At 50.6% G+C, this 22808-nt stretch overlaps 1 protein-coding gene across 8 annotated transcripts in view; it reads right to left on the bottom strand.

The window, feature by feature from the left end:
* ITPRIP (inositol 1,4,5-trisphosphate receptor interacting protein) overlaps positions 1–16133 on the bottom strand; it is a 34002-nt gene extending 17869 nt beyond the window's left edge. For 6 of the 8 annotated variants that reach the window (XR_009733806.1, XR_009733809.1, XR_009733807.1 and 3 more), the window contains exon 1: positions 9932–14456. Coding sequence is in view for 1 of the 8 variants with exons in the window: in XM_061403374.1 (XP_061259358.1) it covers positions 9932–10260 (329 nt within the window). In the remaining 7 variants the exon portion in view is untranslated. The other 2 variants (XM_061403378.1, XM_061403376.1) reach the window with 2 other exon arrangements.
* Positions 16134–22808: the final 6675 nt, after the last annotated feature.

The raw sequence follows: 22808 nt of genomic DNA on the forward strand, positions 1-22808 counted from the left end.
CCACAAAGATGAGGATGGCATGATCCTCAGTAGTGAAAACACTACAATCCATGCAAGAGGCAGACAGAATGAACAGTAGGCTACAGCATTTCAGAGGGAGTTTCATTGCTGTTCTTTGTAGGAACTTCTTTATCTGTAAATCTCTGCGCCCATTGACCTGGTTCCATATCCACCACGCCCCTTTCCTTCCAGGCAGAATTCCAACAACAAATCGAGAACAGCAGGAGCCTGTGTCCAGCCCTATAAACGTGTTCATCAACACCGGCCTGGCTCTGTCACCCACCTGCCTTCACCTGGGGCTGGCTGACTGTGGCCTCAGCAGTGGGGGTGCCTTTCTTAGCAGCCCAGCAGCCAGGGCCTCCGCCTCCCCGGGACAGTGGTTCCAATGTGGTTGTGGCTCAGCATCCCTAACATCACTTGGAGATGTGCTAGAAAAGCAGATTTCAGGTGCAGCTCCAGACCTACTGATCAGAAATTCCTGGGGTGGGGCCAGCACCTCTAGGTGGTTCTAATGCCCACTCCAGTCTGAGACCCACCCCTTCCCAAGCCAGGCAGGCTTCTAGGGAGGAGGAGGGTGGGACTCCACAGTGTCCCTGCAGCCCAGATCCTGGCACTCGCCAAGGGTTTACCTCACACCTAGCCTCTCAGATGCAATTAGCTTTGCTAATTACCACGGCAGATGTAGCTCAGGCCCCGGCGTCATCTTCAGAGCTGAAAGGAGAACCTATGTGTCTTTACAAAATGGAATAGGGAGGTGGGCTGATGGCAGGGGAACGCACTGACAGCCCAGGTCCTATGGGGTTACTGGAGTCCCTTTCCTGTTGCTTAGGTTCTGGGCCTCCCAAGAAAGAAGTGGCTAAAGGAGACCCAAACTGTCCAAAGTTTAGGCTGAACCCCTCCTGTGTCCCTGGCCTTGTGCTGGAGTTTCACAGTCCTGGCCAATGAGATACATGTTGTTAGGGGGAAATAAACCCACAAATTTAAGAAAGTCAGAATTTAGAGCGGTACTCATCTAAGCCCCATTTTACAGGTGGGGAAACTGAGGCATCATGCGGCAACACACTTGACTGGGAGAGTGGGTAAAGGTGGAAGTGGTCCAGGTGGACTGTGGACCCTCGCAGGCAGAAGAGGATTAGTGAAAGGTGATGTTTTCATTAACAGCTAACAGGAAGCTAATTACTCTGCGTGTGTTTTGTCATTTAATTTTCAGAACACCAGATAGGTGGTTGCGGCATCCCTATCTTGTGAAGAGACTGGTGGTCAGGGACTTTCACTGGGTGGCCTCCAATATTTCCTGGACTGCAGTCTGTGATGAAGCCTGCCTTCCTCTCTGTGCTTTACTCCTTCCATCCCCGCAGGGGCTGATAGGAAACCTCCCCCGCCTGGTGACACCTCCCTGGGTTCCCTGCCAGTGGTGATCACCAAAATCATCAGGTTGGCTGACCCCAAGCTTCCTAGGCCTTGGAGAAACAGGACTATAAGCAAAGAGAGGTGGAATGCAGAGTGCGAGTTTGACCCCGAGTCTTGGTTTGCAGTTTGGGCCCCTGGGGCAGGCTGTCTGAGCCCTGGTGACGTATGGTCTGTCTGTCTCATGCCCGATTCCACTCTTCTCTCTTGGCAGAGGCCATGTCTCATGCTGGTGTCTGATCAGCTTCCCTGCTGTTCAGTAGCACCCACCATTCAGGGCCGGCTCAGGGGTCCCTCCTCCGGGAAGCCTGCCCTTTTCCAAACCCCGTGGGTCAGGCCACATCCCTGCTCTTTACTGTGTGGGTTTACGCTGTGTCCCTGCCTTTCTACCTGCAGTGCCAGCAAGGGCTCGAAGCTGAACATCGTCTGCATCCCCACCCCTAGCTCCTCCAGGCACCACACACGGGGCTGGACACCTGCAGGCGGTGAATGTGTTAGGGGGAGTTGGCTTATCACCTACTTGGGAGGAATGGCCCGCCATGTTGAGTGATAGGTCTCCACACATTCCTTCCTCGCTGCCTGACTCTGGGCCAGGGGACAGACAGGCTCAGCACAGACGGTGCCATAAGGGCAGCGCTGCAGGCGCTGGCTGCCGCCTTTCAGGACGGGACCCCTGCTGGAGAGGAGAGATCCCCCCCAGGCAAGGCAGGCAGCCTCCACCAGCGCATTTCAGGCTGGGGTCTCTTCACCTGCACCCCGCAAGCGGATGGGGGAGGGGAATTTCAGGGAGAGGGTAAACAGCTCTGGGGGTGGGAACTGGGTGCTGGCTGGCCTGAGGCCTGGGCAGAGAGGGAGGGGCGGGCAAGGAAAGAGGAAGGAAGAGGACCAAAATCAGTTGAGAAAGTGGGTAGAAAGGGTGCAGTTTTGGGCCCCCAGGGCTTCCTCTTTTCAGTGTCTTTGCAACACCCCTACCTTCCACGGCATCACCTTTAACTCCTCCCACTGGTGGGCAGGACCTCCTTCTTGGCCTCAGCCTGCCACTTCTCAGACCTGCCACTTTTGTGGCCATTGGGCTCCTTCCTTTATCTCTTTTTCGCCTTCCTGGGGGCAGGAGTGGTGGTGATGTGGGGATGGAGTGGGGAGGGGACACTTCCCCACTGTAAATGGCTCAGTGCAGGTGCTGGACAGCTGGGCCACTCAGGCCTTCTCTGGGGAAGCCACCACACTGCACCCAAAATGGCATGATCTTTCCTGTTTCCTCCAAGAGAAGCCAGAAATCTGCATTTGACCAGCATCTCAATTTTACTCTGCTGTCCACTCTTTCAAAAATTCTTTGAAATCCATGTGAGCCAAATAAACTGTATCAGCGGGCCACCCAGTCTGCTGCCCCTCGCATGCCTCCTCTCCCTGCCCACTGCCGCCCCCCCACTCCCCACCCAGCATTCCACTCAAGGCTGCCTGTGACCCCGGGATTCTCCTCACTTTTCCCCCTCAGCCACACCGCCACCTGCTAGCTAGAGCCTTTGCATCCGGGACTCCCTGAAATACCTCCCCCCACCGCTCACCCCCCCTCAACTTCTCACTCCTAGTCCAGTGCTGACCCCATTCCAGTGTCTTCCCGTCGGCCCCAGCAACCACCCTCAGTTAATCCTAACCAGCCGGTGCCTGGGGCTTGCATGCGCCTTCCCCACGGCCTCTCTAGGGACGAGAAGGAAAGAGAGTGACCATGTGGTCTAATAGGCAGGCACTGAGCAGCACTCAGATTTCAGTCCAAGGCCTGTGGTTCTCTCAGGACCGAGAGCTGCACCCTCACCACCCCTTCCTAACCCAGGGAAACGCCAGGGGTCAAGACTGGCCCTGGCCCTGGTGGGGGTGGGGGAGCAGGGCAGAACAAGGGAGAGAGCAGAGCCCCCACCCCCACGCCCGGGGAGGTGGACTACCTACCGATGGGCCCGTGGGAACTGGACACGCGGGGGGAGCAGCCTTTCCACTGATGGGAGCTCTGCTGTGGCCGCACACGGCTACACTGGCCAGACTCCTTGAGGGAGGCTACTCACTCTGCCAGAGTGTGGAGTTTCCACCAGGCCCACTCTCAGAAAAGGGAGGCGCTTCCACAATGCCACCAGGATGCCAACCCCATCCTCTGGACTGGGGTCAAGCAGCCGGCCAGCCCGGGTGCAGCAAGTCCAGGTGCAATGGCCTGGACTCTGCCCAGATGGATGGGACAGCCCACATCCCTCCTGTTCCTGCTCCTCCACCACACCCCATGCACGTCCCTCGGCCAGCAAGGGATGGACAAGGCAGGGAAGCCAGCAGTCTCCCAGGAAGGACAGGGCCTCTTCCTGTCCAGGCATGCTGCCTGACTCCCTACCACCGAGGCCCTGAACCACAGGGCATCATGGGAAATCACAGTAAAATTTCTGGGACGGAGAGACAGACAGACTAAGGCCTGGGGTCTCAGAGGCTAAGGGATAACAAGGAGGCTGCAGTCACAGAGACAAGGAAGGGCTCTCCTGGCAGCCCTGAGTTGGGGCCCACACCCTCCTCTCTCATTCATCCTTCCCAAGGCTCCTGGAATACAAGTTACTGCTGTTGAATGGCACACCTCAACAGGACAAGTCCATGTGCTCATACCCAGACCCTGTGAATGGGGCTGTATTTGCACAAAGGGTCTTTACACGTGTAATTTAATTAAGCATCTTGAGATGAGACACTTCTCGATCACCCTGAATGCAAAGACAACTGTCCTTCTACAGAGACAGAAAAGGAGAAAACAGACAAAGAGGAGAAGGTGGAGGATGGAGACAGAGGTTGGAGTGATGCTCCATAGCCCACAAACGTCTGGAGCCATGGGAAGCTGGAAGAGGCAAGAGAGGATTCTTCCATAGGGCATTTGGAGGGAGCGTGGTTCTTGGAGTACCTTGATTTGACTTTTGGCCTCCACAGCTATGAGAGAGCAGAATCCTGTTGTTTCAAGCCACCACGTTTGTGATCTTTAGTTACAACAGCCCTTAGGTGGCCGATGCAATCTCACAGCGCATCCCAGCTTGGCCACCCAGCTTCCTGTTTCTGCTGGTCACCAGCAGCAAACCAGCCATCACCCAGGATTCCAAGTGTAGGATGCCACACTACTGGGCATGCCACACTCTCCCTCCTGGCCGGGTATCGTCCTTTGGAATCAGCTCCTCTGAGCTCTCCCCTAATTCCCAGCCACCTCAGGTAGCCCAGGCCCTGGAGGTCTCCCTGCCCCACTTCAGGGAGATCCTGTGTCCATGAGACACAGGTCTGAGCTCTAGTTCAGTCAGGGGACCCCCTTTGTTCCCTTCTCTCCTGCGAGGGCCACTTCAAATTATCTACTGTCCTCTGAACACCTCCTAGACTTACTCCCCCACCATTCCCTACAACGCCCACACCTAACCCCATCATACAGTGCTCACAGTCAGCCCATTTCAGAAACCACTTGCCAAAGTCTTCGGGATCATCTCTTCCCCCAACTCGAGACAAATCCTTTTCTTGAAGGGGACGGATAAACAAGGGGAAGAGACAGCCTATTTACTAAACCTCTCAAGTGTAGGCGGGCATCTGGCACCAGTGTAGATGGTATCTCCAGAAATGTGACCCAAGTAGGGACCCAATAGAGACCTGCTCCTCAAGGCTTTGTTCTTGGCTCATCTGCCTGTGCAGCAGCTCCATTTCCCAGGCAGGAGCCCAAGGCAATGAGAGGTTGAGCCATTGCTCAAGGTCACACAAGTAGGAAGAGAGCAGAGGAGCCAGAGGCCTGTGCCAGGCCTGCGGTTCTGGACCCTGCTGTCTCCCCAGTGGACCCAGGCTGCTGCTTCATCACAAGGAGCTGTTGGCCTGAGCTCTGGTCGTATCTCACTGCCTTCTGTGGTTGGGCTCCTCTGGGGTCAAGGCGGGCCTGTGTGCCTTGACATTCTGCAGAGCACCTGGCAGAGACCATATGCAGGGCCGCCTGCTCACTGTGCCAAGGACATGGCGACCCTGGGGACCCACTGGCTTACATCCTACATATGAAGACACTGCTTTCTAAAGGCGTCTATAAACACCCTCCATGTATTTCCTACAGCAGGTATGTACCCAGGGGCTTCCCTTGAAACCCAGTTCCCACACCAGGTTTCTAGACTTGAAGTTACAGGGTGCATTTTAACAACAGAAGTGCAGTACTAACCGTGTCCCACAGCGAAGCAGTCCTTCTGACTGTCAGACATTGGCTTGGCTTAAACTGCAGTTTCTGGGGTCTCCTCTGCCCCTGGGCCCCATCTCACTCCCAAGAGCAGCTGCCCAGAGGGAACATGAACACTCACTTTAGGGTGGCCACACCAGGGCTCCCCAGACTGTCCGCTGTCTCTCTCTGCATCCTGTGTTTTCTACACCCCAGGCCTCCAAGCACAACAGCAAATGCTCAGGGCAGACCCCGCTTTTGGGACACAGAGGGCAGTCTGCAGCAGGGGGTGGGAAGCAGGCTCCAGACCACAGCAAACACACAGGCTTAGGGGAGGGACTCAAGGGGGTGGAGCAGGAAGCTGAGAGTAAATACAAAGGACAACAAAGGGAAGGGGAGGGAAGGCCCTCCCACCCACCCACTGGCCCCTCTCAGAGCTGAGCAGGGGATGGAGGGATTAAGCTGATTGTGCCCCACCTTCCCTGGGTTGGAACAAAGAGCCCAGCTCAGGACCCACAGTGATGGGCCCCAGGGGCTTTTCTGTGGCCACAGAACAGCCAGTTCCCCCACTCCCCGCCTCTTCCCTCTCCCCACCCTCCCCACTGCCTCTGACTTCAGGCTTCGAGGGGTACTGGCCCCCACCATAGTGAAATCTCAGGCGGTGTTCCCACCCTGGTCCCCTGAGGCTTGGGCGTACCTGACACAAGGTCCGGGCCCCAGCTGGGCTGGGAGAGGAGGAGAGAGGTGGGGAGGAAAGGAAGCGCTCTGGGCCTCCCACACACACACACACACACACACACACACACACACACACACACACACACACACACACACGCTGCTCCGTGACTGCAAAGATCTAAAGACCCCTTTCATCTTAATAAAGGGGAACAGTAAGAGACTCAAAGGCAAGAAGGAGGCCAACCCAGCTGTAAAAAACATAAGAGCTGCGGTTGGCCCTCTTGGCTGGGCTCTCCGCTGCAGGGACCTCCCTCACTAGGGCCAAACCAGTCAGAGCAAACCAGTCCTCCTCCTCCACGGGGACCTAGGAACTGTGAGAAAAACAGCCCCCAGAATTACCCAGGAACACAGTCACCCTCCCTGTGAATTACACAAAACCACAATCTACAACCACACGGTTTTCCAGCCACAGGGTTGGAGGGATGACATTGTTGTGAGGATGCCCACGCTCTGTCCGAGCTTCTACCCCAGGCTACACCTGGCACACAGTAGGTGTCCCAGAACCAATTCAGGTACACACGGGTCTGGCTGGGATACGCTGCAAACTGCCACTGATACTGCCAAGCTTACCGGACATCCTGCAACCCCAAGGCTACCCAGAAAGAAATAGCCCAAAGCTGTTCAGCTCAGAAGGGCTTAACACTTTGTAGAGGCTTCCTAGAGAAGGGCCAGACTCTGGAATCAGAGGCCTGGTTTGAATCCTGGCTCTCCCACTTGCTATAACAATAGCACCTACTTCATGGCATGGCAGTCACACGGTCGTGCTCCGTAAAGGACATTGTTACTGGCATTGGTATTGGTGAGGAGGCCAGGTCTCCGTTTTGATTTGTAAAATCCTGCTGGGTGCATCTTAGAGACTCCTCTGGGCAGAGGTGAGATGGCCTACATTCCTGCAGCAACCCCAGAAGCCTGGGGACAGGGAAAGTTGTCACCTCTACCTCCTGTTTTCTTCTAAAGGCCCCAGGGGCTGCCACCAAGGGAGAGCCAGGAAGTCTGGCACCTGGGAAGTTCACAGCTCCCTGCCCTGCCCATCTGGCAGCAACAATGAGAGCTCCTCCACCATTTCTGAGCACCTAGAAGGAGAAACCAGTGCTGGTCTCCGATACCTGGCATTAAAGGTGCTGCATGGATGCTTGCTGAATGAATGAATGAAGTCAGGACTAGGAAAAGAACCTCACTGCATTCCCTGGAGGAGGAATTTGAAATGGGAGTGGAGTGGGGCATCCTGGATAAAGTAAATTCTAAGTTTTTTTCCCCCTGGAAGGCACCCTGCCATCTGAAAAGCAAAGTAAAGCCCTAACAGTGGTCAGTGCCTTGGGAAATGTGAGCACACCCCTTGGGACAGACCACAGCCACTTTAGGTCTGTACAGCCTTCTGCTAACTGCAGGCTGGCTAACCACCACCACCGACCACGATGACGTCCCAAGAATGAACTCTGACACAAGTTATCTGACCCTCAGCTACCTCTCCCCTTGACACCCACCTCCTCGCTTGAGGGCCTTGGAGAAAAGGAAGACAAATGAAGGATGACAGGGTGAGATGCAAATCAGGCAAGGGAAGAAGCAGAAGAGCAATCCTTGGTAGAGTGACAAGCAGCTTGGTCTCTCTGGAGGACACCAGACAAGCTGCAGGGCCCTGACACCCAGGGCAGGGCTTAGTAGACAGCAACTGATGCACTCCGTTTATTGAGATTCAAGCATGATGCAAAACACTTTACTTTGCTATATCATCCTTACAATAAACCTCTAAAGGAGGCACAGAGAGGGGCGGCCACCCACACCAACATCACGGAGCTGGGATTTGAACCCAGGACTGTCCAACTTTCAAGCCCCTGGTCCTTCCGTGACACCGTGCTGCTCAGTGACCTATGAAACATCAGACACGCACCTATGGGCTTTCCTTCCCTGTACCATTTAGGGAAACTCTCTTGCTCAATGTGCTCAGTCGTGTCTGACTCTTTGCGACCCCATGGACTGTAGCCCACCAGGCTCTTCTGTCCGTTGGAAAAACAGGTGACAATTTAGGTGAAATGTGGGCATGATGCAAGGAGTCAGACTTAATGAAGCTACGATGCTCCTTCCATCCAGAGATTCTGGGTGTGTGACCCTGGATATCTGAGATGGCTTTTCAGTCCAAAGGATGGGGAAGCCTCCTCCGCAGTGCATGGGGAAAGAGGACTGAGGTCTCTTGAGACCCTGGGCAGTGCGTTTAGGGGTGAGGCAGCAGGAGGAAAAGGCGTGGATGCATGGGGGCATTCAGAGGAGGCACACAAGGGTGGAGCCCAGGCATCCCCGCTGTCTTCCCCTCCGGCCCAGGCATGCCTACCTCCTCAGTGACTCTGAAACAAAGTCAGCAAACAAAGGACCTTTTCAGGAACTCCAGGCGGGTTCCCAGACTGCTACTAAGAAGGCTATTGAAACAAGCTCCCAGGAGAACTTTTTGTTATGAGCACGTGGTTTTGCATCAACCAGCTGGGCAATTATGAGGACAACGCCTTCCCTGTGGTTTGAGGCAGGGGTAGGAGACACTCCCGCATCCGCGCTGCAGGGAAGTGACCTGGAGGGAGGAAGCCCAGGAGAGCTACAAAGGGGAGCCCCTCCTCCTGGGCACAGCAAGGGTCCTGCTGTGCTATTCACCTGGAAGTGAGTCTGTTAAACACTGTGGGTTTTCAATTTTTTCCTTAGGAGTTCCATCAGAGGATCTCAAGTGTACTGAGTATTATCTGCTTCTGATTGTTACTGTCCCCATTAAACAGACAGAGAAACTGAGTCCTGTGCGTCAATATCATACAGCAAGAGAGGACCTGGGGTTGGCAGTCTGCCTGTTGTCCCCTCACCACTGACACTCAGACTTTGTCAGATTCTGTCCTTAGGCAGGACACCATGGACACCCACGGCTGTGCTCGCTAACACCACTCACCAAATCTCCAGTATATCTCAGACACCCTCAGATTCCTACATAAACTGCTGGGGAGGAAAGCATTCCACAGGTCTCATGTAACCCACTTAGAATTCCACGGGGCATGCCAGAGCTGGGTGAGAGGCAGACTCAGAGACCTTGTTTCTACTTCCAGTTGGTAGCCACCCATGGGGCAGTGGATTCTGCACAATCTTCCTCTGTGTGCATCTGATCACAAGGCCCCGTGAGGCTACTGAAGCCCCAGCACAGTGTCGGGCACTTTGTAGGTGCACAGTAAGAGCATACTTGTTCCATCAATGAATGAAGGTTCTCTCTTAGGTCAGCCTCCCCAGGAAGGAGGCCATGTTTCTTACTTTCCTTTAGGGGTAGGAGGTGAAGAAGAAGGGAAAGCCCCTTTTCTGACCTCCCCTTCACTACTCCTGTCTGCTCTCGCCCTACTCCCTTTGTGGACTGATTCAGGTTGTAGAAGGGAGGCTCAGAGCCATGGAAGCCACAAGAAGCCCCTCAGGAGGCATCCTTCTTGTTGTGAGTTGCAGCTCAGAGACCCAAACAAGAAGGCAGCTGTCAGTACTTCGGGCCTGGAGCAAACCCAAAGCCCAAAGACCCTCCACCAAAAGGCTCATAGCCCAGACCTCGGACTTGCAGCCTTGCCCTCTTCCCCTAGCCCATCCCGAGGAACACACCTGTGGATGTAGCACTTGCAGCGCTCCTTCCCTTCAACATGTGTCTTACAGTTGGGTGGTTCTCGTTCCTCCCAGTATAACTTAAGGTGGAGGTGTCTGTTGCCTTGGGCAACAGTGATGTCACTGGTGAGGTGCTTCCATTCTGCTGATGTCACGGGGTGGGCCACGAGGATGAAGGGGTTTGAGCTTCCTACAGGAAGACATCCCAGGTTCCAAACTGCCCAGGTGGACCCTGTATACCTCGTGGGCACAACCAAATGATCCTCTTCCTGTCCCAGAAAAACCTCACCCTCTCTCCCCTCTGGGTGCCTGTTCAGGCCATGCCTCATTCCCCTCTCCTAGTGTTGGTAGAAACGTCTGGATGGGTAGCTTTACCCTCAACTCTGAATGAACCCCACACCAGGGCACCAATCTCCTTTTCACCATCTGGGAGAGTCTGGGTCCTTGTGGCCTTGCCCTTTGCCCAGAGCTAAGAGGAGGAAGCAGTGGGGAAGCGAGGTCCCCATCTGGCAGAGAATGATGATCCTCCATTGACCTCCCATCTTTAAGTGCTCATACCAGCCAGACACTGGTCTGCACCAGGCACCATCACAGTGGCTTATAAGCAGACCCTGTGAGGGGTTGTCCACATTTTACTAATGACAGAGCCGAGGCTTGGAACAGTCAAAGCACTTGCCCAACTCCTGAGCTCTGGAGCCAGGACTCAACCCAAGCCTGCCCTAAGTCAAGGTCGATGTGAGTCACACCTCCTTGGCTCTGGGGCACCTGGAGGCTTGTGGCTTTAAAGAAGAGCCATGAGGGGGCCTGGACAGAGGCCAGGGAGAACCTTTTAAATCCAAAGAGGCCAGCTGGGCAGGCCAGGTGGTTCAGACAGCCAAAGCAAGGACTTAGGACTGTATCACCCTCATGTTCACACTGGGGCTGCAGTAAGTGGTCAGTCCTGGCCCTTCTAGTTCATTGAGTATCTGTGTTGACTAAGGACCATGTTTCTTTGCTCTGTACTTGACTTCTTGTTGACCCATCCAGGCCACCTGACCATCTCCTTGGTTTGCATTTACCCCTGTGGCCTGAACCTACAACCCTGAAATTTTACAGTAGTTATTTAACTTATGCAAATACAACTTAATGTAGCTGGGAGCTACTATTTAGAAAGCACTAAATGAAATAAGTAAATAAAATAAAAAATGCTAAATTATGAAAGAGGACAGGGAGACATCCTACTGGCAAACACTGCCCTTGAGGGACTGGCTAAGGAGATATACGTAACATACAGGACTGCTGACCTACCTGGCAGGCATCTCTCCACTGGTGACGGGGCCACAGAAGCGAACAGAGTCCATGCTATTGGACCACTGCTGCCCCTGCCCTTTGCCTCCCCTGACCTGAATCCAGCTCTGCCAACCACAAGCTGCTTTCTGATTTCTAGTTTCCCATGTGGCTTGCCCAGAACTCAAGAAGCCAGTATCACTGGCTCTACAATGGTTACGAAGTCTTCTTGCAAATTAATATGCTAGCAATTTTATTTGTACACTTTGTAGTGTACAAGAGCTCTCTGTAGATGACTCAGTAGCTCAAGTCCAAACTGTTCTGAAAATTGTGGAGACAGGGCTTCTGAACGCGTGCAGCTAAGAGCCAGATTCTGGGGCAGGTCACATGCCTGGGAAATCGGCTAGGCACCAGTCGTCCCTTTCCAAGGCCATGATGAATTTCCCATTAGCTGAGAAGTCTATTTTGTTTAAAATACTGTCTACAGATAGTAGATAGTAAAATGCTCCGTTCCAGCTAACTAAGTGCTGTAATGCATAGGGTGAAAAATAAGTGACCATATATACAGAGCTGTGAAATGCAGTTTTGGAAGTCTTTCTGGATGAGTTGGGAAGGGCGTTTGCAGACGAGCAGCACTGGACAGGGATAGGGGCTATAGAGCTTGCAAGTGTCAGGACAGCGTGTTCAGATACTTTTTCCATCCTCCATTCCCTCAGGCATTCTCTGCCCAGGTCAGGGACCCTGCATGGCCCCTTTCCTCTGCACCACACCCAGGCAGCACTTACTCACCACCCTCAGGACAGGCCCCAGACTGGATGTGCGATGTCACACTGCCCAGTGATTAAAAAGGAAGGACATCTGAGGCTTGGGCCAGCCCTGCCTCTCTTTCCTTTCCTTCAGCTGCCAGGTAAGTTTTCCATCTTCCTCCATCGGAGCTGACAGTGGGTTTCCTTCCTCTGACAAAGAAAAGACCAATCACTCTTATCTCTTTCTCACGAGGGGCCCCAACCAAACTACCTTTTGAAACTTTACCTGCTTCTTGCTCTGTGAATGCTCAGCAACTTTCAGGCTTCTGAACACTATACCTCTCTGTGATTTAGTTTCCTCAACTATAGAATGGGGATACCAATACCTATGTCACCGGGCTACTGAGAAGATTAAATGAGTTAATACAGGCAAAGTGATTTTGGGGGAAAAAAAGCCTGGCAAATGTTAAGCCCTCGGTAATTGGTTATCAGGCTGCTGTGTACGGTTGTATGGGTGGTATACTGCTCAAGAACACCTGGCTAGGAGAGTGGAAAGGATGAATCAAGCTCAGATGCCAGCTTGCACAGCTATGTGCCTTGGCTCTGTCCACCCAGATGAGGCCCCTGTTTTCTAAATGATACCAAGGTGCCATCTTCTTGTTAAGAGGAAGTACCTTATTCTAATTCATGCAGATGATGGAACAGGCTAGCAGCAGTCTTGGAGGTTATTATTGTCAGCTCTTGGCACTCTCTCGGGTACATCCCTTTCCCAGCAAGACAAGATTAGTCCCAGCCACAAGTAAGGTCTTGCTCCTCAGGTGTCCAGCACATCTGGAGCACTTACCCCTCCCTTAGCAGGCTCGTGGGATAAAGCTTTCCCCAAGGGCCCCCCAGGGCTGCCCTCCAATTGAGGGGACTCTGCACCCCAAACATGGAGCCACAGAGTCTTGGACTCTGGAGGGACCCTCTCCTTCATAATTGTCGATGGCCACCTGTCTCCTGCCAGTGATAGCAATGCCTTAACTACTGAGGTGCTCCAGTTGTCAGCAAGTTCCTCCTTATTTCTGAGTAAGTAAAATCCATCTCCGGCTTCTCCCACCCTGTGAATCTCTAAGGCCAGACAAAGCAAGTCTCCTTCTCTCGAGTGACAAAGTTGGAAATTCCTGAAGGCCAGAGCCACCTTCCCCTAGGTTTCTCGTCTCTGGAGGAAATACTGCCAGTCATTCCCTTCTCCCTGACAAGAAACACTTTCCCAACTCCCATGGCATTCCACCTCTCCCCTGCGGACAAGTGAGAACAGGGCTGTGCACTCCAGCCCTCCACCCAGAGATACGTCTCCTCCAGACAGAATCCTCCATCTTTTTCCCTTTATTGATCCCAAGGGGGTCCAAGAAGGAAAAAAACACAAGACCAGGTTCCTCCCAGACAACACCTTCTCAGGTGGGCAATTTTGCTAGAAGCCTCTACCAGAAGTTCCTCCACTTTTTGTCCTCAGATAAAAAGTTCACCCACAAACCCTCATCTTTGTTCCTCTCATGAGTGCTGCAGGAGCTGGGAGGTGTTCTTGCTGACAACTTCTGGGCTGATGGCATGAGGTTAAAAGTTCAGATCCTTGCCACCCGAAAGTTGGAGCTTGAAACTGCTGCATCTTTGAAAATTACCGAGCTGGAGGATGGCACTTGCACAAAACTCTTTCCATTGGAGAGTCAGCCTAACCACTTTACGGTTACCCACAAGTGGAAAATGTGAGGGCAGGACGGCCTGGAGCGGCAGCAGCAGCACACAGGGAATTAGCAAACAGTGAAAGCCACTTCAGGCACGTAGGCTGGAGCGAGGACTCAAAAGCACAGCCCATTATGCTATAAAGGAGAGGTGAATGGCAGCAATTCTACCTGCGCACCAGGCCTTTTTGCAAGGCTGGCTTGGACCTGGGACTGCACCCTGCACAGGTTTGCTTTACCTGGCAGCCACTCAGCAGCAGAACTAGTTTATGAAAGGGAAGAACCTTGGGTCAAATCCAAAAGAAGAACCTCCCCACTCCCTCCTCCCCACCAAAAGTAGGACTCTGAACTGATTTAGATTCAAAAGGACAGGGTCCAGGATCCACCAGTACTTGGTACTCTTCTAGTTTTGGGGAGCTGGGGGGAGGGAGTATAAGGAGGGATGGTTCTCACAGCTTTCAGAGGAGCAAATGTGGTCCCTGAGGGGTTCACTAAAATACTTGCCCTTCCTGGGACACAGCACTTCTGTTTTTAAAGAAAAGGAGCGTTCTGGATGGGAAGCCCAGTCCTGGGGCATCCGAGTTCCTCCAAATCGCAGCCAGGAAGTTGGAAACTGGGAAAGGGTCTAGGATGCTACTAGAGGTCAGGTGGAGACTAGCAGCAGCCCCAAGAGAAAGTTCTGCACGGCGTGGGGTCTCCTCCACTAATAGCCCAGAAAGAGGAAGCGGCGGGGGCTTTATCCCGCCTCCAGCAACCTCATGGCTTCACTACGTTAAACCTAGAAAACAAAGACTTCATACCTACTCTCTCCTTCCAGGAGGGGGAAGGAAGGATGGAAGGGAGCTGGCTAAGAAGCAGGGCGACTCGACTACTCTTTCAGCTCCAGAGCTCTGCTCACACGGTCCAAAGTAACGGATCTTCGGGGCGGTAGAAACAACAACGTGGTCCCGCTTCCGGCATCGCGGTTCGGTGAGCCGGGAGGAGGGGCTACCGCCGCGCGGGACTGCAACGGGCATCGCTCACTGGGGTCTCCGCGGCCGGGAAGAAGCCACAGAGGCGAGGCTGGGATGCAGGACCCCGCACGGCGCGAAGAGGAAGAGGGCAGCCTCTCCCCCACCCGCGCTGTGCTCGGGCGCCGTATCCCAGTCCCCCAAGTCAGTCCCAACCCGGGGGGGCCGAGCGGGCGCGCCCCTCCAATCCGCCTCCATCTCCGGCGCAGCTCCCCTGGTCCCTCTTCTTCCTTCCAACCCACGAAATGCTCCGGGAGGACGCAGAGCCTCGCGGCCGCGGGCCCGGTACTTACCTTCGGCTTCGGTTTCCGCTCCCCGAGGCGGGAGGGATCGCACGAGTCCCGGCTGCGTTCGCGGGTCCCGGGGGTCCCGGAATCCGCTGTCTGGCCGCCGCTGAGGCTGAGCTTCCCGCCCGACAATTAGAGGGACGGGGGCGGCGATACCTCGGCTGGCTCCCGCCTTCTGGCCCCCATCCGCCGGGCTCTAGAGGACTTCAGAGTTACTCATTTCCTAGATGTCAAAGAAACTTTTCCTCCATATAAGAACAAAACACCCGCCTCTCCTCCCCGCCGCGGAGGCTCCTTAAGGTGGACCGTGAGGGTTAGGGGGCGGCTGACCCAGGGTCCGGCGCGGAAATCTGCGCATCGACCACCCCAGAAACTCCACAGGGGCCAGCAGAACTGGAGGGTGATCGGGCAAGACGGAATCTGGCTGCTGGATTTAAACTGGAGCGAATGGACAGGGAATCAGGAGAGGACGCCCTTAAAAGTGTGTTTGGGCAGGCGGAAAGGAAGAAGTTAAGTCCCTGCACGCCTACACTGGGTTTTCAGCGGCGCGTTTTACAAGCGGTGGAATTCCAGGGGCCACTTATTTTGTCCTTTGGAGGGAAATATAAGTCGAGACACAACGCCGGTTCTTTTTTTCGACTTCTAAATGGATTAAAATAGCTCACCAAATTCTATGATAATTGAACGCATCTTTGCCTTTTCCTGAGTAACTAGGCACAAAGGAACATTATTACTAAATACTTTCATCTGTAGAGGGCGCTTTAGTGTCCAAAGCGTGTTTATGGTAGGGATGTTAGACCACTATTTTAGAAGGAGGAGCTGAGGCCAGGACGGACTGTAGTACCCTGGTCAGACTTGAGGGGTTACGAAATCCACAGCCTATTGTCTTCACTTTGTGACTTGCCCAAATTCCACAGCCATTAGAAGTGGCTGGGAAGGGCTTGAATAAATCCTAGGTAAGTGGCTTTGCAGGAATTAAAGGCCACTGAGGGTACATTGGGGGAAATGATGAGAACACACTGGCTGAATGATTATCACCATTGCCACTGCTGTTTGGTTTTAGATCACCTTCTTCCTCTCCTCCGCAAGCCAGCCAAATAGCTTTCACAGTCGCCTGGAAGACATTAGGCTGAGTCTGAAAGATAAACAGGCAATGAGAACAAGTTCTAAAAATAGACCCCCTGGCCCTTGGCCCAGGTTACTCTTGTTTTCAAGCTTCTGCTGCTGCTCACAGTTCTTTCCTTATATCAGAGACGGTTATAGTAGAGTTTTGGAGGGCTGTCGGGGAGAGGTGAGGAATGGGGTGATCTGTGGAAACCTTGCTGAAAGGGTGGTGATTTTGAAAATGTCTGCCAGCTGGATGGGTGAGGTATTCACCCACCACCCATCCCCCAAGTAGGGGGAGAAATTCCTGGGAGGTGGGGACCCTGGATTGAGCACCACTACCCTGCCTTGTAGTCCTTGGGGTAGAACTCAGGGTTATATTATGTAGGGTAGAATGCGGAGAACAGTGCTTGAATGCCCTCTGGGATTGTCCTATAAGCAAAGTTGTTTCAGCGTTTTCTAACGGTGGTTTCTATTTACTGATGGGGCAACAAATCTATTACATTTGTTTTCCTTTCAGACCTGTTGATGTCACTCTCCGCGACCGCATGGTCACCTTCAGCACCACTCTGTTCTCAGCCTTAAGTCCACTTTCCTATCTAGGCACCTGAGTCGTTCATGAACTGGCCTCTCTTAATACTTATCTTACCAAGCACATATCTCATTCCATTTTCCACACCAAAATTCTTGTAGTTCTTGGAACTTGTGCTTCTCCGAATGTGATCTGAGGTTTGTTTCCCCCCCTTGGATGTTCACATGGGCTCTATCTTCTGTCTGCAACCTTCACGCCACCTTTTCCTCTAACCTATCATCCCCCATGTACACACACACATTTTTTTTTTTTTTTTTGCATGGCTAATGTGTGCTTAGTCTTAAGGTCTCCGAATAGGTGATTTCTTCTCTAGGAAGTCTTCTTTGAACCCCCACGCCTGGGTTAGACACTCCCCTCCCCCATGTAGTTTCCATAGCACGTTGTGCTTATTCTAAGAAAGGTTTTTAAAAGACAGGAAAGTACAGGGATTTCCCTGGTGGTCCAGTGGCTAAGACTCCAAGCTCCCGGTGCAGGGGGCCCTGGTTGGATCCCTCCTCAGGGAACTAGATCCCACATGCCACAGCTAATAGTTTGCATGCCACAACTAAAGATCCTGAGTTGTTGTTTAGTTGCTAAATTGGTCCAACTCTTTTGCTACCCCCATGGACTGCTGCTAGGCCCCTCAGTCCATGGGATTTCCCAGGCAAGAATGGGGTGGGTTGCCATTTCCTTCTCCAGTGCATCTTCCCAACCCCAGGGATCAAACCCGTGTCTCCTGCATTGGCTGGCAGATTCTTTACCACTGAGTGACCAGGAAAGCCCAAGTTAAAAAAAAAAAGATCCTACAGGTTAAAAAAAAAAAAAGATCCTGCATGTCGCAATGAAGATTCCTGTGTGCTGCAACTAAGACCTGGCACAGCCAAGTAAGTAAAGTTTTAAAAAGACAGGAATGTGCAAAGATTCATCTTCTGGGAATGTGAGGGGCCAAGAATTCAGGGAACCTCTGCTGAATACAGAAATGCTGGGTCAAAAATCAACAATTGAAAAAAAGAAAGGGGGATCACTAGGTGTGAGACAGGAAGAAGGAACTCAAAGGCAAATAGGGTTATTTGACATGAATATAAGCACAAATGGCTAAGAACTGGGGTTGGTACCCACACAAACCTTGGGTTCTAGAAAAGCAGAGATCTGGACTTGAGACTCCTGCCTAAAGCTGACACCCTGGGAAGGATCTTAGGAGAAAAAAGTCTCCCACTATCCAGGGCCACACCAAAGAAGTTTGTGATTTGTGTGGGGCCTCTGGATGAATTTTAAAATATGTGCTATAGAGACTGAAACCACTAGCCTGCCTTTGCCATGATTAGTTGTGAGGTCCCAATATTACCCATGTGTTGAGAGAACTCTGGAGTCCGGAAAGAACATAGAAGCTGATTCCAAAGTGATGAATCCCCCCAATCCTGTCAGAAGCGAATGCAAAACACAATTTTTTTTTCTTGATCTCTGACAGATAAAAAACTCCCATTCGAGATGAGTTTATAATAAGAAATTATAAACTCAACTAGGAAATGAACCACATGAGGGCCTGGATCGGTGATAAACAGGAGAATTAGCTCCTTAAGAACTTGAGGCAGTAGAACAACTTGAAAAAGACTAAAATAGTTATGTTCAACATAATTACAGAGACAGAAGGATAGAACATACCACTATGAAAAAAACAGGGCAGATTTGGAAAAGTACAAATATAATATTTAGAAATAAAATTTTAGTCATTTACATAAAAACCCTCAAGGGTAGAATTCTTTTTTTTTCTTAAGTCAATGGTAATATATCCAGCAAAAATCCAATGAAAATAACTCATTAAAAAGAGGAAAATAAAAGTAACATACAAATTTCACTTGTGAATACTGTTTTATAAATTCTAAATAAAATATTAACACAGAATTCCATAGCACATCAAAAGAATATTACATCACAAATAGATCAAAAACAAAAAACTGAAAGACCATCACTAAGATCTGAAGAGCCATTTGAAAAAATTCATCATCCAAACACAGTTAAACATTTCTGTAGTATGAAAAAAGTAGAGAGTGAAATTCTTCTCCAAAGCCAATATTATGCTTAATGGGAAATGTTAAAATTAGTGCAAGATGAGAATGTCCTCTCACCACCCCCCTCCACTTTTTTTAGATTTGTCAATTAGGGATGTGTTAGGTTACAAGGACTAGATTCAGTTCAGTTCAGTTCAGTTCAGTCGCTCAGTCGTGTCCCACTCTTTGCGACCCCATGAATCGCAGCACTCCAGGCCTCCCTGTCCATCACCAACTCCCAGAGTCTACTCAAACTCATGTCCATCGAGTCAGTGATGCCATCCAGCCATCTCATCCTCTGTCGTCCCCTTCTCCTCCTGCCCCCAATCCCTCCCAGCATCAGAGTCTTTTCCAATGAGTCAACTCTTCGCATGAGGTGGCCAAAGTACTGGAGTTTCAGCCTCAGCATCATTCCTTCCAAAGAAATCCCAGGGCTGATCTCCTTCAGAATGGACTGGTTGGATCTCCTTGCAGTCCAAGGGACTCTCAAGAGTCTTCTCCAACACCACAGTTCAAAAGCATCCACTCTTCAGCACTCAGCTTTCTTTATACTCCAACTCTCACATCCATACATGACCATAGGAAAAACCATAGCCTTGACTAGATGGACCTTTGTTGGCAAAGTAATGTCTCTGCTTTTGAATATGCTATCTAGGTTGGTCATAACTTTCCTTCCAAGGAGTAAACATCTTTTAATTTCATGGCTGCAGTCACCATCTGCAGTGATCCTGGAGCCCAAAAAATAAAGTCTGACACTGTTTCCACTGTTTCCCCATCTATTTCCCATGAAGTGATGGGACTGGATGCCATGATCTTCGTTTTCTGAATGTTGAGCTTTAAGCCAACTTTTTCACTCTCCTCTTTCACTTTCATCAAGAGGCTTTTGAGTTCCTCTTCACTTTCTGCCATAAGGGTGGTGTCATCTGCATATCTGAGGTTATTGATATTTCTCCCGGTAATCTTGATTCCAGTTTGTGTTTCTTCCAGTCCAGCGTTTCTCATGATGTACTCTGCATATAAGTTAAATAAGCAGGGTGACAATATACAGCCTTGACGTACTCCTTTTCCTATTTGGAACCAGTCTGTTCCATGTCCAGTTCTAACTGTTGCTTCCTGACCTGCATACAGATTTCTCAAGAGGCAGGTCAGGTGGTCTGGTATTCCCATCTCTTTCAGAATTTCCCACAGTTTATTGTGATCCACACAGTCAAAGGCTTTGTCATAGTCACTAAAGCAGAAATAGATGTTTTTCTGGAACTCTCTTGCTTTTTCCATGATCCATCAGGTGTTGGCAATTTGATCTCTGATAGATTACCTGACTATAATTTTATGTGTGTCTAAGACAAGAAATTAAACAAATAGGGCTTTATTTTTCTCAAAGGAGAAGTCTGTATATAGGCTGCTTTTGTTCAATACCTTCCTAGTTTTGGGGCTGGTTGAAGGTTATGCATATTTACTGTTTTGCTCTTTATTGCAAAGTTGTCCTCCAAAGAAGTTTCACCAATTTAGACTCTCATAAAAGCATGAGAATGTTTGTGTCTCTGCATCTTTTTCTGCATTGACTATTTTTTGACTTTAATTAGTTTGCTTCTTTTATAGGTAAAAAATATCTCAGTGTCTTGCTGTGCATTTCTTTAATTACAAATGGGGCTAAACAGAACATTATTACTGACCATTTTGTTTGTGAGTAATCAGTAATAACTTCACCTGTTTTTCTGTCGACTTCTTTTGTGTGTGTGAAAGTAAATGGATTTTTTTTTTTTAATGATCTTTGGTGCTAAACAGGGCTTCAAATTCCACAGTGAAAGGTGACTTGTGATCAACCCCAGAACAACTGCAGGGCAGCCTCACACTATACTTCACAGTCAGGAATGTTGGAAACAAACGGGGACAGGTTTCCTGTTCACCCCCAGCTGTGGTTATCCCAGTGTATGGAATAATACACAACAGTGGAAGAGACAGGAGGCCAATGCTGGTCCTGCAGGGTTGGATGGACGGAAAGAAGAGCTTTTCCCTTGATTTGGTCAGTCTCTTACCATCCTGATTCACCTGTGCATGCAGTTTTGAGAGATAATAACAAATTGGCTTACATTGGTTTTTTCTCTGAAACAGGCTGCTTTGCTGAGACCTCAAAAGTGTCGTTGAACAGGAAAGATGATTTGCATTTGCTTTCCTCAAGGTTTGTGTTGGGAAACCACTTCCCATCCCTTCTTGGAATGTTGCTGCCAGCAAGGCCTTTGGAGATCTTTTTACCAACAAAAATGAAACCAAGAGAATTTAGGTCACGTACTGAAGGTCACATTATTGGTTAGTGACAGCATGCACACACGTGTACGTATTAAGTCGCCCCAGTTGTGTCCGACTCTTTGCGATGCTACGCACTGTAGCCCTCCAGGCTCTTCAGTCCATGGGATTCTCCAGGCAAGAATACTGGAGTAGGTTGCCATTTTCCTCCTCCAGGGGATCTTCCCAACCCAGGGATCGAACCCGCGTCTCTTATGTCTCCTGCATTGGCAGGAAGGTTCTTTACCACTAGGGCCACCTGGGAAGGCCGCATAATAATAGCTAAAATTTATACTCTGTGTTAGATGTTGCTCTAAACACTTCACATATGATCAGATCAGATCAGTCGCTCAGTCGTGTCCCACTCTTCGCGATCCCATGAATTGCAGCCCGCCAGGCCTCCCTGTCCATCACCAACTCCCGGAGTTCACTGAGACTCACGTCCATCGAGTCAGTGATGCCATCAGCTATCTCATCCTCTGTCGTCCCCTTCTCCTCCTGCCCCCAATCCCTCCCAGCATCAGAGTCTTTTCCAATGAGTCAACTCTTCGCGTGAGGTGGCCAAAGTACTGGAGTTTCAGCCTCAGCATCATTCCTTCCAAAGAAATCCCAGGGCTGATCTCCTTCAGAATGGACTGGTTGGATCTCCTTGCAGTCCAAGGGACTCTCAAGAGTCTTCTCCAGCACCACAATTCAAAAGCATCCACTCTTCAGCACTCAGCTTTCTTTATACTCCAACTCTCACATCCATACATGACCATAGGAAAAACCATAGCCTTGACTAGATGGACCTTTGTTGGCAAAGTAATGTCTCTGCTTTTGAATATGCTATCTAGGTTGGTCATAACTTTCCTTCCAAGGAGTAAGCGTCTTTTAATTTCATGGCTGCAGTCACCATCTGCAGTGATCCTGGAGCCCAGAAAAATAAAATCTAACACTGTTTCCACTGTTTCCCCATCTATTTCCCATGAAGTGATGGGACTGGATGCCATGATCTTCGTTTTCTGAATGTTGAGCTTTAAGCCAACTTTTTCACTCTCCTCTTTCACTTTCATCAAGAGGCTTTTGAGTTCCTCTTCACTTTCTGCCATAAGGGTGGTGTCATCTGCATATCTGAGGTTATTGATATTTCTCCCGGTAATCTTGATTCCAGTTTGTGTTTCTTGCAGTCCAGCGTTTCTCATGATGTACTCTGCATATAAGTTAAATAAGCAGGGTGACAATATACAGCCTTGACGTACTCCTTTTCCTATTTGGAACCAGTTTGTTGTTCCATGTCCAGTTCTAACTGTTGCTTCCTGACCTGCATACAGATTTCTCAAGAGGCAGGTCAGGTGGTCTGGTATTCCCATCTCTTTCAGAATTTCCCACAGTTTATTGTGATCCACACAGTCACAGGCTTTGTCATAGTCACTAAAGCAAAAATAGATGTTTTTCTGGAACTTTCTTGCTTTTTCTATGATCCAGCGGATGTTGGCAATTGATAACTTGTTTAATTCTCATAATAACCGTAATAGGTATTGTTGGAAAGCCTTGGTGGTTCAGCGATAAAGAATCCACCTGCAACACAGGAGACTCAGGTTTGATTCCTGGGTTGAGAAGATCCTGTGGAGAGGGAAATGGCAATCTACTCCAGTATCCTTGCCTGGGAAATCCCAAGGACAGAGAAGCCTGGTGGGCTCTAGGTATCACAAAAGAGTCAGATATGGCTTAGCAACTAAACAACAATAATAGGTATCATTTGCATTCCCATTTCACAGGTAAAGAAACTGAGGCCCAGAGGAGCTAATTAACTTATCCAAGATCACACAGCTAACAAGTGAGAGTCAAGAAATTTGCTC

Source organism: Bos javanicus, chromosome 26 (genome assembly GCF_032452875.1).
Source record: "Bos javanicus breed banteng chromosome 26, ARS-OSU_banteng_1.0, whole genome shotgun sequence".
Taxonomy (NCBI): domain Eukaryota; kingdom Metazoa; phylum Chordata; class Mammalia; order Artiodactyla; family Bovidae; genus Bos; species Bos javanicus.